Here is a 13,786-nt window from a genome sequence, read left to right as displayed (position 1 = left end):
GGGAATGGATACGGCCACCACTCTGCTAACCTGTTTGCTCTGGTGCAAAGCTGAACGCATAGCTGCCTCTGACCCTACACTTCCGGCATACTCAATGGGCATGAAAGCACACGTCCCCGAAAGAATGTTCAGGGCAGCATTACCCATTCAAGTAAGGTTTAAAAACAGGCAAAACAAATCACAATGAAAGAAGTCAGAGCATTATGACCTCTGTGGAGGCTGCAGAAGGCTGTGAAGGGACCCAAGGGGGATTCCAGGCTCCGTTGATGTTTCTTGACCCGGGTGCTAGGGAAACTGCATTGAGCCACACACCTATGGTTCCTGTGCCCTTCGCTACATGTGTTACTTCTGATAAATAACTTGAACGGCATTCATGCTCTCTCTCAAAGTACCTCCACCTCAATTAGCTCACCGTAACCTCAAACAACTTAGTGAGGTAGGATAAAGATCATTACTCCCATTTTACAGATAAGGAAATTGAGACCCAGGCTCAGTGACATGACAAAGCCGTACGCTATTTTTAGAACTGAGTTTTCAGCTTGGACGCAGTCTCCACAGCAAAGATCTGTCTTTCAGAAACAGCGCCGGCATAGCACACCCTGGTTGGATTCTCAGGGTGGACGGTGGCCTCTCCCTCCTGGACTCCTCTCTTCATCCAGAAGCCAGAAAGTGGGCAGGGAGAAGCCAAGGGCTGAGCAAAACCCAGAGCCCCTGCTCCGTGGACTGGCCTGGATCCTTCCCCAGAGATCCACAGGGAGTCTGGGGCACGAGGCGACCGGCAACCAGGAGACCCCAAGGTCAAACAAACCCCAGCTGACCTACACCTCTGCTCCCCACTTCTGTTCCCATCTCCTCCAGGACCGAAGAACATGGGAACGGCTCAGAGGTATCCATGGGCCTAAGGCCCCAGGGCCTTGAACTCCGAATGTGTTTGCAGAAGTCACACCAGGCTGCTTCTGCAAGCCTGGGTGGGGCAGGCTGCACTGGCACCTCTCTGCCCTGAGCCCATCCACGCCCAGGCACCCGGGGTCTCACAGGGACACCCTGGAAGGTGGGTGAGCACACACAAGTGTATCCGCACTCACACACACATTGCCACACTTCATGCATGCACAGCCGCCCCGACCCAAAGAGGCCTCCTCCCGCCCTGGAATGCACTAATGTTCTTTCCTTTGAGGCGGAAAGTATTTAAACAGATGCTTTTGCAGAAAAAGAAGAATGTGGCTGCTTTGCGGGCCACTGCTCTGCTTACCCCACATTTCCACAAGAAGCAAAAAAGAGAGACAGAGAGAGAGAGAATGCAGCAGGCCCCGGTCCAGTTCACTGGGGAGCCCCTGGTGCCTGGCACAGGACAGTGGCTCAGCAACTACCGAGCGCACCCCGAGAATGGGTGGCTTCTGACCCCCAACCTGCGCCCTCTGGTCTTCAGACCCCACTGCTCTGCGGGCTGGGGTTCCAGACCCAGGTCAGGAGGCCGGCTTCTCCCTCAGTGGCCGGCCTGCCCCACTGAGGCTGGCATGAAGGAGATGGGGGAGGAAGGGAGAGTGAGAAGGAACTGTTCCCAGAAGGAAGGAAGCTGCTCAGGGTTTCCTAGACTGTGGCCTGCAGCGGCCCGCCTCCAGACTCCGGGAGCTAGGGCCTCGGGGTTGCACCAGGAGCCGCCCTCCCCCGGCAGCCGCTCCTGTGCCTCCGCACAGCCTCCTGGGGCTGCCAGAACCAGACGTGCATCAGAGGCTCCTGGAGCAGAGTGAGGAAACGCCAAGGAGGCGGGCAGCGGGCCAGGCACGCTCCAGAAAGGCCGAGCCCAAGTCTCCAGGGAGAGTAACCCCAGCCGTGTTTCTGGCCTCCCTCTGCCTCTCTCCCTGCAACCCCACCAGCCACAAAGAGGTTGTTCTTCTGGCTCTAAAGGTGCTGAAGTTTTCGGCTCTGTGGCCTCTTGGCTTAACTCGGTGTGGGTGATGGATGCCTGCCAGGTGCTCTGGGGGCCAGGGTCTGGGCCATTTATCTGACAGGAGATATTTCTCAGTGGCAAGGATACCCCTCGGCAGCCCCCCATCCATCAGCCCCCAGCGAGGGGGCTTTTTCCAGTCAGCCATTATTGTCATTCCAGCTGCTGCTCATAAATTTTCTGAAACACTTTCCGCTGGCTCAGGAACTGCCCGCCGATGGGCCACGCAGAGCTCCAAAGGTGGGGGTTTGGAGACGCGGCCAAGGCGGGGTGCTGAGAAGGCTCTTGGAAAAACAGCAGCACGCACAGAGCAGGCCTAACTAGGGGACGGTGGAGCCCCGTGGAGGGTCACGGGCCGGTGGGCACCCTGCACACAGGAGGAAAGATTACTCTCCCCCACCTGCCAGACTGTGGGATAAATGAGACTGTGGAAGGGGTCAGGGTAGCAGAATACTTTCCTTCCGGCTCACGCTTAAAGGATGTATTTGCAAACACGCACGCACACGCATACACACATGCACACACGCTCACACATACCCTTCCTCCTCCTTTCCACAAAGACGACCTGGGTTTTCTAAGACTCCTTCCGCTGGCTAATCCAGGCAGGTCAAAGGAGTGGTCTCCCCAGGAAAAAGACTAAAGAACGCTGTGCAAAGACAGCAGCAAACGTTCCCTGGGGCCCTGCTATGTGCCGGGACGGTGCTGGGTGCTGCGGGTGATACAGGGCAAGGCAGATGCCGTCGGCCACAGTCAGTCCCCCAACCGGGAGAGGGAAATCCCAGGCAGCACCCACTAAGGGAGGCAGGGTGGGGTGGGGAGGGGGCCTCCTTGCAGGAGTACTCGGCGGGAGATTGGACGCGGCAGGGCTGTGCTGAGATCGAACCTGAGGCCACGTCTGGGTCTAGGTTTCCTCTGTGAATGACGGTGATAATAATGCACCTCACAAGGCGTGTGAGGGCTAGAAGGACCGATACATCTAAACATGCAGTTTAGATACATCTAAACATAAACGGTGCCTGGCACGGGCTGGGACTCCATGAGGAGCAGAGTTCAACCCCACCTGCTCAGTCTTGCCAATGGGCGCGTGTCCCTGCCGGCGGTGACCCTATCACAGAAGGACTCCGTGCGCCCCTTCCCCAGCACGTCAGGCCCTGCGGAGACTGAGGAGCGGCCAAATGCTTACTGGATTCTTGGGTGGGGTCGGGTGGGCCTTGATGCAGTGGGGGGGGGGGCTACTCCCCCAGCGGCCTCCCTGAGCAAGGGGGAAAGGGCACTGCTTGCCCCCGCCTCCCTCATGCTTTGGCCAGAAGAACTGAACTAGGAAGTCTGAGGTCCCTCCTTTTCCACGGCTCCCTGTGCTCTAAGGATGTGGCCCTGCTCGCTCTCAACCACCGGGCCTCCTCACGCTGCTGGTGTCCGCTCATCCCGGGGTCCTGACAGAAGGTCCCCCAGCCAGCTCCCTAGTGACTCATGCTCTGTTTCACCTCGGAACCTTTGCACGAGTGGTTCCCTCTGCCTGCACACCTTTTCCCTCGCTCCATACTCTTTCCTTGGGCCTCGGCTTAGCCCTCCCTTCTCAGGGAAGCCATCCTGGAACTTTCTCCTTCCCTTTCCCCCACGAGAGCACCTACCGCAGGAGGCTGTCATTGCCTGACTCCTGTGAGCTCTGCACTAGCAGAACCTCTGCTGACTTGGCCAACGTGGACACCCAGAGGTGCAAAGGGAGCCTTTCTAGAAAAATACAGGCTACAGGGCCCCAGCCTGGAATTGGTTTCAGTATGTTGGGATAGGGCCCGAGTGTCTGCATTTTTAACAAGCTCCTCGATTCTGATGACCCCTGAGTAGGGATCAATGTTTGTTGAATGACTGCATGATTTCTGCCCATAAAAGGACCACTGACTGCCTTGGGTATGGTGTTCCTAGGAGAAACCGGCAACTCGCCAGTTGGAACTCAGGGGAAACCACCCAAGTCCTCTGTGGGGTTCAAACAGCGCTGGAGCTCCGCGTGAATGATCCGGGCCGCGCCCCTACCTCCGGGGGAATGCTGTCCTCCGAGTCGGAGCTGTCCTCGTAGACGCTGCCACCACCGCCCTCCAGGTTCATCTGCAGCAGCTGGTCGATGGTGGCGTCCACGGCGCCGCTGTTGGCGCGCAGCACGCACTCGATGATGTCGTAATCCATGTTGGGGAACATGGTCTTGAAGTCGTCCATGGCCTGGTTGAACTCGAGGCGGCGCACCTGGCGGGCGGGCCGGCTGNCGCGGGGCCACCTGCGGCCCTCCGGGAGCGGCCCTCGCGGGGCGGCGGCATCCGGGCCTGGGCAGCAGGTCATCCACACCCCCGGGGCATCCTGGGGCCGGCTCCACCGACGGTCCCACCTGAAACAGAGGAAGGCTGAGTCAGGGGCTGAATGCCAAGGGGATGGGGGTACCCCCGCCTCGGCCGCGGGAGACCCACTGCTTTGTGCTTTCTCTCCAGCTGCAGTAATTAAACAGACTCAGTTCTGTACGGACACAGGATTGCTACCAGTTAGCTGGGGCTTACTCTGGGCCAGGCGCCATGGGTCCCGGGTGGGCTGAGTCAGGACACTAGTGTGAGGTAGGCGCTAGTAGTATCCCCATTTCCCAGCTAGGAAAACTGAGGATGCTGGGGAAGTGGAGGAGTTAGGCTTTGAACCCAGGACTGTGGCTGCTGGTTTCAATCGCTACTCCTACTCTGGAGGAGCCCTGAGGCCCTGAGGCGGGAGGGGTCTGTACAGGCCCCATCTTGTCCCCCAGTCTCCAGCCCACCCAGTCTGTGCGTCTCACGTCAGGACCCCAACTTGATCCCACTACCATGGCCTCCAGTTTGTGGAGAGTGCCACTATATCTGTGACAGAAACCTGTTCTGTCCACGGACAACCAAGTGCGTAAGTCACCGCGAGGGTCACCGTTTTGTTAGTGCAGTCATCTGAGAGTTGAATATCTAAAAACATCAAATGCCGACTTTCTCATGCATATTGGCAACTTCATATCAAGGGACCATTCCATCAAAGACTGTTTCCTAAGTTTGATGAAACAAGTGCAAACCTGTTTTCCCTTTTCTAGGACTTGGGATCAGAATCATAACAGCTGACATTGAAACGTTCGTGTGAGCAAATCAACATGATGGTCCCCCTTGCCCAGTTCCCAACAGTCAAACAGTTGATGGTATAAGAAAGACAAGAGCTTGGGCACCTGGGTGGCTCAGTCAGTTAAGCGTCTGACTTAGCTCAGGACATGATCTCGTGGTCTGTGAGTTCAAGCCCTGCATTGGGCTCTGTGCTCACAGCTCAGAGCCTGGAGCCTGCTTCGGATTCTGTGTCTCCTTCTCTCTCTCAGCCCCACTCCCACTCTGTCTCTCTCTCTCTCAAAAATAAAAATTTTTTTTAAAAACTTGAAAAAGAAAAAAGAAAGAAAGACAAGAGCAGAGGAGCATGGAAAGTGCAGGACATGGGCTGTCACTCACCCTGGGGTCAGAAGATCCAGCACGACCATGGATTCCCTCTTTCCCCTTAGGGCATATTTTTCCCCAGGGCCACCACGCTCAGACTAACCTACTGGAAAGATCTACATCCTGAGAGGCATGTGGAAAATGAAGGGGGGGGGGTCCTTCAGCCCTTAGAAGGAGTGCTGATCCTCGAAGCCCCAGGGGAGGCCTGGGCAGCTGGAGACACCACAGGTCAGGCAGCCTCCTCTTCCATTTACCCCAGGGGAAAAGCCTGGAAAAACAGCATTTTCTGTGTGTGCCCCCAACATGTTAATGGCTGGCAACTCTGGGACAGCCCCACAGCCCGCCGCACATTTCAGATGAAGAGACTGACGCCCAAGACTTGTCGGAATTGCCCACGTACGGCCGGCGATGGCAAAGCCTAGACTCTTCCATCCAAGGTCATTCTGTGAGGAGAAAGTGGCTCAGAAACGCTACTGGGAAGTGCGAGGGAACAGGAGTCGTCGTTCAGAAACACCATTTCCACAGGACCCTGCCAGAATGCACAGATCCCAAAGCCAAGTTGTCTGTAATCAGCACCAGGTGGGGCCGTGCATTTCCTTCCCCCTTCTGAGAGGACCAGCCCTTGCTAAGCTCAAGCGCAGAGCATGAGGCCAGGGCTGAGCTGGGCTAGCACCCCTGGGGGCAGGGAGAAGGACAGTCCTAGGGATCAGTGTCATCCAGGCCAGGCTGCCTTTTGCAATGAGCACAGCTCAAATGAGAAGCAGTTTCAAACACATGGAAGGGGGCTCCTGGGTGGCTCAGTCGTTTGAGTGTCCCACTCTATCTGGGCTCCCGGAATGATCGTCAACGAGGAATTGAGCCCTGCACTGGGCTCTGTGCTGATGGCATGGAGCCTGTTAGGATTCTCTCTCTCTCTCTCTCTCTCTCTCTCTCTCTGTCTCTCTGCCCCTCCCCAACTTGCTCTCTCTCTCCCTCATTCTCTCTCAAAATAAGTAAACTTTAAAACACACACACACACACACCCCTGAAAGAATTAAGGCAGGCAACGTAACGTAGGTTTACGAACCCGTGCTGGGCACCCCGACATCTAATCTTCATTACAACTCCAGAGATAGACACTCTTGTCTCCATTTCATAGCTGTGGAAACCAGTTCAGAGAAGTCAGGTAACTTGCATGAAGTCACACAGCCAGTACATAGAGAGCCAAAAATGCCAAGTCAGGCTGGACTGGCTAGGAGCCAAGGCGGCTCAGAAGTGCAGCCGTGTGTGGCCCAGGCTCAGGAGACTGGGCCCGGCCTGGCTGACATTCCAGCAGAGGAAATGTGACCTAGACAGCACTGGGGGAGGGGAGAGGAAAGAGTGTCTGTTGGCTTGGCCCCAGGGCTGGCTCTGTGACCTTGGGGAAACCGCTCCACCTCTCTGAACCCCAGCTGTTGGGTTCAGAGAGAGATAACCCCTGACCCACATCTGAAAAGGGAAGTGAACGAAACCCGTTGAGCCTGTTGGAGGTCTTGGTCTTGGAGGCCAACTCCGAGGCTCTCCTGAACCCTGGGCTATGAGTGACCTGGGGACTGGGAAGCAGAACTCCCACACCTGTCCTCCCCCAGGTCCCAGGGAGCCAGGCCTTCGGCTCCCCGACAAAGGCATCTGGGACTGGGGGGAGGGGGGCCGCAGCCTGCCAGTCCTCAATCCAAGTGGGAGGAGGCAGCCAAGGCCTGAGTCACTCCTGGCCTGGCCCAGTGAGGTAGGCAGGCTGCCCGCGTGCTCGTCTCCTGACCTTGCCCGAGGTCGTCCCAGCCAGTGTCCCGCAGGACCAAGTCGGGTCCACTGGGGAGACATGAGGGCCCCAGAGCCAGGGGCCCGGTTTCCACGCTGCTGACTGGGCCTAGCAAGGCTACGTGACTTGGAGAAATCATTTCACTCCTCTGAACCTCTGCTCCCTCTTTTGTAAAAACTGATAGAATACACCCTGGAAGGGGTGCTCTGATGGAACTTCCCCGGGTGCCTGGGGCCAGTAAGCACCCAAGGAGACAGGCTGGTGTGGCCTCAGGCACAGGTTGTGGCCCTTTGCCTTGGCTGCATTTGCAGCCCGAACAATCTTATCCAGTCCCATGACTTTAAACGTACCATCTACATGCTGAATACGGGCTCCCAGCCTTCTCTTGCCCTGAGGCCTCCAGGGAACATGGCCTTCACCTCTACACTTGCGCCTCTGACCTGCCACCTTCACTTGGATGTCCAGCAGCAGATCTGACATAATGGGTCGTCTGAGTTCGACTCCCGGATTCCTTCCAAGCCCAGCCTGCTCCCCCCGCCTTCCCTGTCTCTGCAAACGCCAACTCCACACGGCTCAGGCCAAAAGCTTGAGAGGCTCCTCGAGTGCCGGAATTCTTACACCCCACACCCAGGCGCAGCAAATCCAATCTTCCCTCGCTTCAAAACCGTGCCAGCACCTGGCCGCGCCCCACCACCTCCGAGGCTACAGTCCCTGCCTGCCTCTGTGTCCCCCACTGCCTTCCTGCAGACCGGGCACCGTGGCGGGCATGGCCTCCCTCGGCTCCACCCCCCTCCCAACCCGCAATGGCTCCTCCGGTCCTCAGAACACAGCCGAGAGCCTTGCCGTGGTCCGCCGGGCCCCACGCTGCCCTGCCTGCACACCTGCCCTCCCCGTCAGCCTCACTCTGTCCCCACCCCTCGCTCTCTCCGGGCATCCTGGACCCCTGCTCATCAACCTGCAAGCCCCACGCGCTCCCATGTCTACTGCCTGCCCCATTCTTCACCCAGATATCAACACGCGCCCCCCCGTGTCCCTCGGGCCCCTACTCAAGCACAACTGTACCAGAGACGCACCCCCGCCCCGTCTGCCACGTCGTCCCCTTTTGCCCTGCTTCAGTTTTCCTCGGGGAACAGACCGCCGCGGAGGTTACACATCATCTCCGCCACTCGCCTGGAAGCTCCGTGGGGGCGAGGTGTCCGCTTTATTCACTGTCCTGAGGAAAGTGCCTAGAAGAGTACCCGACACCGACAACAGAGACGCGTTAGTGGGTGAAGAGGGGGAGGAAAGCGGCTGGAGCACGATCACCTGCGGGTTGTCTTCCCTTCCCCTCCTCCTCTGGCTCACAGCAAGGTGGGGCTTAGCGGGAGGATGTTTTAGTTTCCGAAGCCCTTTGTCATCTACGTTCTCGTTTAGTCCTCACAAAAAAAGCTATCGTGTCTATAGGGGCAGGCGCTATGATCACACTTCACAGACGAAACAGCTGAGGCCAAGGCAGTCAGTGACAAGGCTGAGGTCCCGTGAGCCTTCTGGGGCCTGGCCCAAGGGCCTCCTCCCTTCAAAGGCACACAAGGCTGATGGCAGGACGGTCCCCTTTCCAAGCCAGAGTCAGCTCCAGGGCACAGGAGGTCGATTCCCTCCAAGATAGGACTTGACATTCCACTGCCCCCGGGGAGAACCCAACCCTGAAATGTACGGACAGAACGGGAGGCCTCAGGAAGAGAGGTGGGGCTGGGAGGCCAGGGGTCCCAACTGCCCGAGCCCTTCTCTTCTAGAAGGAGGAGGGGCTGCCCGAGGCAGCTCTGTCTCTTCACACCCCTGGCACCCTCCCCTGAAAATCCCCGGGGGACAAGGGACAGACCAGATCTTGTGACCCATCTGTAATTGCTGTGACCCCGCCCTGCAGCGGGGACTCTGGGGCCCAGCCTGTGGCACTGCCAGGCCAGGCCACTAGGTGGAGTTCCAGGGCTCGGCGCCGGCCCCTGCCAGGGAAAGGGCAAACCGAGCGGCTCCTCTCCAGGAGCCCATGAATCTGTCTCACCCCCACCTCGGACTCAAAAGGAGAGGAACCCACCCAGCCCGAGGGTCTCAGAATCCAAGACGGGAAGTTTCAAAACGACTTATTCTCCAAGTGGGAAACGCAAGGCACACAGGCCATCAATTCCGAGCCCGGGTCCTTGGCAGACATCACTAATCTATCCAGGTGTTCTTGTCCCCTGGAGCCGACGGAGCCTCTACCAAGTGATGAGACTCGGCAAGCAAGACACACCGCGCGCCGGCCCTTTCGTTCCCGCTCGAGGCCGAGGCCAGGCTTCCTTCGCCTCAGCAGGAATCCGGGCTGCAAAAGCCAGCGGGGCCAGGACGAGGTCACATGACCCTTGGGAGGCTTGTGTAACCATGGTTAAGTCCCGGGGACACCTCAAGCGGGTAATGGCAGCGCTAATGGAGAGGCTGCCGGGCCCAGGGCAGCTGCGTCCTTGTCCAGCTGTCCCCTCGGACGCGACGGGGGCAGGGCGCAGGCAAGGCTGCGGAGCATCTTGGCTTCTGAGCCCGAGAGGCCGCCAAAGGGGGGGCGGGTAGGAAGGAAGGTGGGGGCCCACGAGACAGAGAGAGGCTCTCAGGCTCTGCGTGTGGGTGCAGGAGCGTGCAAGCGTGTACGTACGCGTGTGCGCGCCCGGCGGGGGGAGGGGGGGCCCTGACAGAGGCGCCTTGTCCTCCTGCCCTGCACAGGCTTGTTTTCTTCCCAAGCTATTAATGTCGCTGCAGCTTCAAAAGCCGGGTGACCTTTAAATGCCGAGCCTCCGGCTCCTGCCCAAGGCGCGGAAAAGGCTTAATGCAAACTCAAGCGGCCACAGCTGCTGGGGCTGCGACAAAGCCAGCCTCATTCTGAGGCGACTGGGCTGCTGGGCGGCCACACCTGTGCCCCCCTCTGGGTGGCACTTGGGCAGAGAAGACCCTCGGGCACAGCCACAGGGGAGGGGCAGGGGGAAGGACGCCTGGCTGGACCTGACAGGAGAGGGAAGAAGAGAGGGAGAGACAGACTCAGCTCTGTCATGTCTTGCTGTGTGACCTTGGGTTGCCCACTTACCTTCTCTGGGCCATACCCCATGGTTCAGCCCAGTCTAAGGCTGGGGCAGAAAAGAAAAAAAAAATCCCTTCTCCCCAGAAAAAAATCTTTTAAAAGTCTGTAGAAGAGAAAAAAGTTAAAGAATGACATTGTCTTTCCTAATTTTCCTCTCTCTTGCCTCAACTCCCATGGCCAGGTCTGTGGCCAACAGGAGCCGTATACGGGAAGGCCTAGGGCAAGGGGTTAACATGGTCCCTCCCCTATGGAAGCACGGGCCCCTGTGGGAGCCTCGGTCCCAAGGACACTGTCCGTCTTCTCAGCTCCTGAGGCCCCCATGCAGGGCGTGGCTGCTGTCAGGAAACCGCTTCTGCGGTCCAGCTGAAAAGGCCCAAGGTGAAGTTCCTTGGGTGCGAGGAACATGTCACGTGCGCGGCGCATCTTGGTAGGAAAATGGGAACATAACCCTGTCACCCAGTTCTTTACAAGTAGCCATATTCCAAGCGCCTTATGCACGTTAACTCATTTCATCCCCTCCTTGCGGCCCTACGCGGTGCGGGTGGTCACTGCGGTTTCTACTTCACCGACAGAAAAACAAAGCACAGAAAAGCCGAGTAACTTGCTAAGGTCGCACAGCCAGGCTGACCTCGAGGCCCGGGAGGTCTGACTCCAGAGCCAGCACCGTACACCCGTCCAGCTCAGCCAGCCCTCTGTACTCCTCGAGCCAGGCGCGTGGCACGAACGCCATCGCTGTGGACTGAATTGAGTCCTAATGGGGCAGAGCTGCCCTTCAAGAGGCTGGGGATGCCTGGTGTCTGTGTTGGGGGAGTGAGGGAAGGGGGAGGGGACGCTGGCAGGCAAAGCCTCGTCCTGAAGGAAAGCCAGACCCAGGGCAGCCTCCTTACAAAACCCCTTTCCGCACCCCACAGAGGGTGCTAGTTGCCTGGGTGACCAACTGTTTTCTGCTTCCACCTGAGCTGCTGAAAAACGATTTCCACAATCATCCCTCTCCCCGTCAACAAACTGTACCGGCTTAGCTGAGGCGCCCCGGAGATCAGGCCTCAGTGGACGGGGCGGGGGCTGCTCCCCGCTGACCTACCTAGGGGACCGAAGCCCCCCGCAGGGCTGGCAGCCATGTATGTGTACCTGGGGCCCAGTCAGTGGCCCAGACCCGGAGAAGGGCGCCCCGGGCAGCTCAGGTGCAAGGCAGTAAAGCTGGGCTGGCTCCAGACGTGAGCTCATGCTGGCCCGGGCCCAGCGCCTTGGGGGAGAGGGGTCGGCAGCCCCTCCCTGGGCCTCTCCTTCCGGCAGTCAGGCTGAAGACCCCTCCACAGGCAGGGCCTGTGCCATCTGGGACGGAGCTCTCAAGTCCAGACAGTCACAGATGTCTCTGGGCCCCCGGGGACGGCCGGTCAGTCAATGCCGCCACACAATTTGGTATCTGAGCATGCCCGGGAATCCAGGCCGAGGAGCCAAGGTTAGGGAGGGGTGCCCAGGGTGGGCAGAGAAGTCCGTCTCCTGCCCCATTTCCCCCACACTAACACACGCTGTGCACCCACCCGCCGATCCACGAACCCCACTTCTATGGAATTCGTATACTGTGTATAGTGGAATACTACACAAGAGTGAACAGAATGCAGCATATTTATGTGTCTCTATGCTCAAGACCCTTCGCTAAGGGGAATGTGGGTACAGACCGCACTATGGTGCGTTACAGTGCGTGTATGTCAGTGTGTATGGAGAAGACACTCGGAAAGGATTCATAAGAAACCAACCCTATAGGTTTCCACTGGGAAGGATTAGGTCCTAAGAGACAGACCAGGAAAACTTCTCTGTAAACCTTTGTAGATCTTTTAAGTTTTGATTCACGTCATTCATTAATTTAAAAGGAAAATAAGTAGGGGCACCTGGGTGGCTCAATTGGTTGAGCATCTGATTCTCGATTTCAGCTTGGGTCGTGATCGCAAGGTTGTGGAATGAAGCCCCCCATTGAGCTCCATGCAGAGTGTGGAGCCTGCTTAGGATTCTCTCTCTCTCTCTCTCTCTCTCTCTCTCTCTCTCCCCACCCCCTTTCCCCTGCTCATCTTTCTCTCTCTCTAAAAAATAAAAAAAGATAATAATAAAATAAGAGCCTATAAAGAATAGCAAAGAGACAGCATTACCAGTGACTTTTTAATCTTCCTTTTGCATATGTATATTATTTACAGTGGACGTGAATTACTTTCTAATAATAATTATAGCAAATGTCGGAATGTGAACTGTATGCCATCTACTTTCTAAGCACTTGGCATGCATTATGTCATCCAAGTCTCAAAGTAAAGCAATTATTATACCCACTTTACAGATAAGGAAACTGAGGCCCAGAGAGTTCAAATAACTTACGTGGGGTCACAGTCAGTGATGGAGCCAAAATCTGAGTCCAAACGGTCTGGCCCCAGAGTCCATGCTCTTCTTAACCTCCACCTTACACTGGGTCTCTAAAACAAAAGAAAACAAAAAACAAAAACTGAATGGTGACAGAAGAAAAGTGTGTGAAAAATGCGAACCACAGAGCCTCCGACTCTAGAATTTCTGTAGTCCTGAGAATCTTGGACTCTACTATTTCAGCAGGTCTCCCGCAGTCCTGACTCAGTGGGAACCTGGCGTCCCCCCTCTCACAGCGCCCCTTCATGCTCAGGAACCCGCGCAACCCTGGTGGCCTCACGGGGCAGAATGAAGGCCCATGCCACAGCCGGTTCAGAGGTTAGACCACTACGGGGTGTAGGGGACCTTAGAGTGGGGGCCCCCTGGGGCAGGGCAGGGGCAGGTCTGGCCAGGAAGCTCCCTGCAGAGAGGAAAGCGCAAGTTGTTGTTCTGTTTTGTTTTTTAAGTTAACTTAGATTTTTTTTCAGTTTATTTATTTATTTTGAGAGGGAGAGAGAGAGAGAATGTCGGGTGCTGAGCTCGACATGGGGCTTGATCTCAGGAACTGTGAGACCATGGCCTGAGCCAAAATCAAGAGTCAGACGTTTAACTGACTGAGCTGCCCAGGCACTCCCACAAGTTGGTTGGTTTTTGTTTTTTTTTTTACATTTATTTATTTTAGAGACAGAGAAACAGAGACAGAGCATGTGTGGGGGAGGGGGAAAGAGAGAGGGAGACACAGAATCCGAACAGGCTCCAGGCTCTGAGCTGTCAGCACAAAGCCCGACGCGGGGCTCGAACCACTGACCGCGAGATCATGACCTAAACCGAAGTCAGATGCTTAACTGGCTGAGCCACGCAGGTGCCCCCCACAAGTTGGTTTTTGAATAGTGTGGAGTCAGGGACAAGAGGCCGTAAAGCACAGAGGTTACAAGCAGAGCTTTAGCTCTGGCCGACCTCGGCCTACATTCTGATCACCACTGCTTGGCTGAGTGCAGCTTCTCTGAGTGAGTTTCGTCGCCTGTAGAACAGGACGCCTGTCCCTCTGCGGATGGGTCCGTCTCTGAGGGGAATTCATGCCCTGGGCACACACAGGCCCCACACGGGACGCTCTCAGCCCGGGGCAG

The 13,786-nt window shown here is 57.0% G+C and overlaps 1 protein-coding gene and 1 long non-coding RNA gene across 2 annotated transcripts in view; both read right to left on the bottom strand.

Moving 5' to 3' along the window:
* The window catches only part of CUEDC1 (CUE domain containing 1), a gene marked incomplete at its 5' end in the record, with an annotated part of 18,709 nt that extends 14,499 nt beyond the window's left edge, over nt 1-4,210 (bottom strand). Inside the window, one exon of the mRNA XM_077762881.1 lies at nt 3,980-4,210. Within this exon, the coding sequence (XP_077619007.1) occupies nt 3,980-4,210 (231 nt within the window). The remainder of the gene's footprint in view (nt 1-3,979) is intronic.
* The window catches only part of LOC144230564 (uncharacterized), a 62,734-nt gene continuing 53,158 nt past the window's right edge, over nt 4,211-13,786 (bottom strand). Inside the window, exons 2-3 of the long non-coding RNA XR_013334796.1 lie at nt 12,639-12,733; nt 4,211-4,325 (exon numbers count right to left, since the gene is read on the bottom strand). This is a non-coding gene — a long non-coding RNA (uncharacterized LOC144230564). The remainder of the gene's footprint in view (nt 4,326-12,638; nt 12,734-13,786) is intronic.

This window comes from Crocuta crocuta, unplaced genomic scaffold (genome assembly GCF_008692635.1).
Source record: "Crocuta crocuta isolate KB4526 unplaced genomic scaffold, BGI_CrCroc_1.0 scaffold144, whole genome shotgun sequence".
NCBI lineage: Eukaryota > Metazoa > Chordata > Mammalia > Carnivora > Hyaenidae > Crocuta > Crocuta crocuta.
The sequence above is the reverse complement of the archived record's forward strand: the minus strand, read 5'-3'. Positions and strand labels throughout refer to the sequence as shown.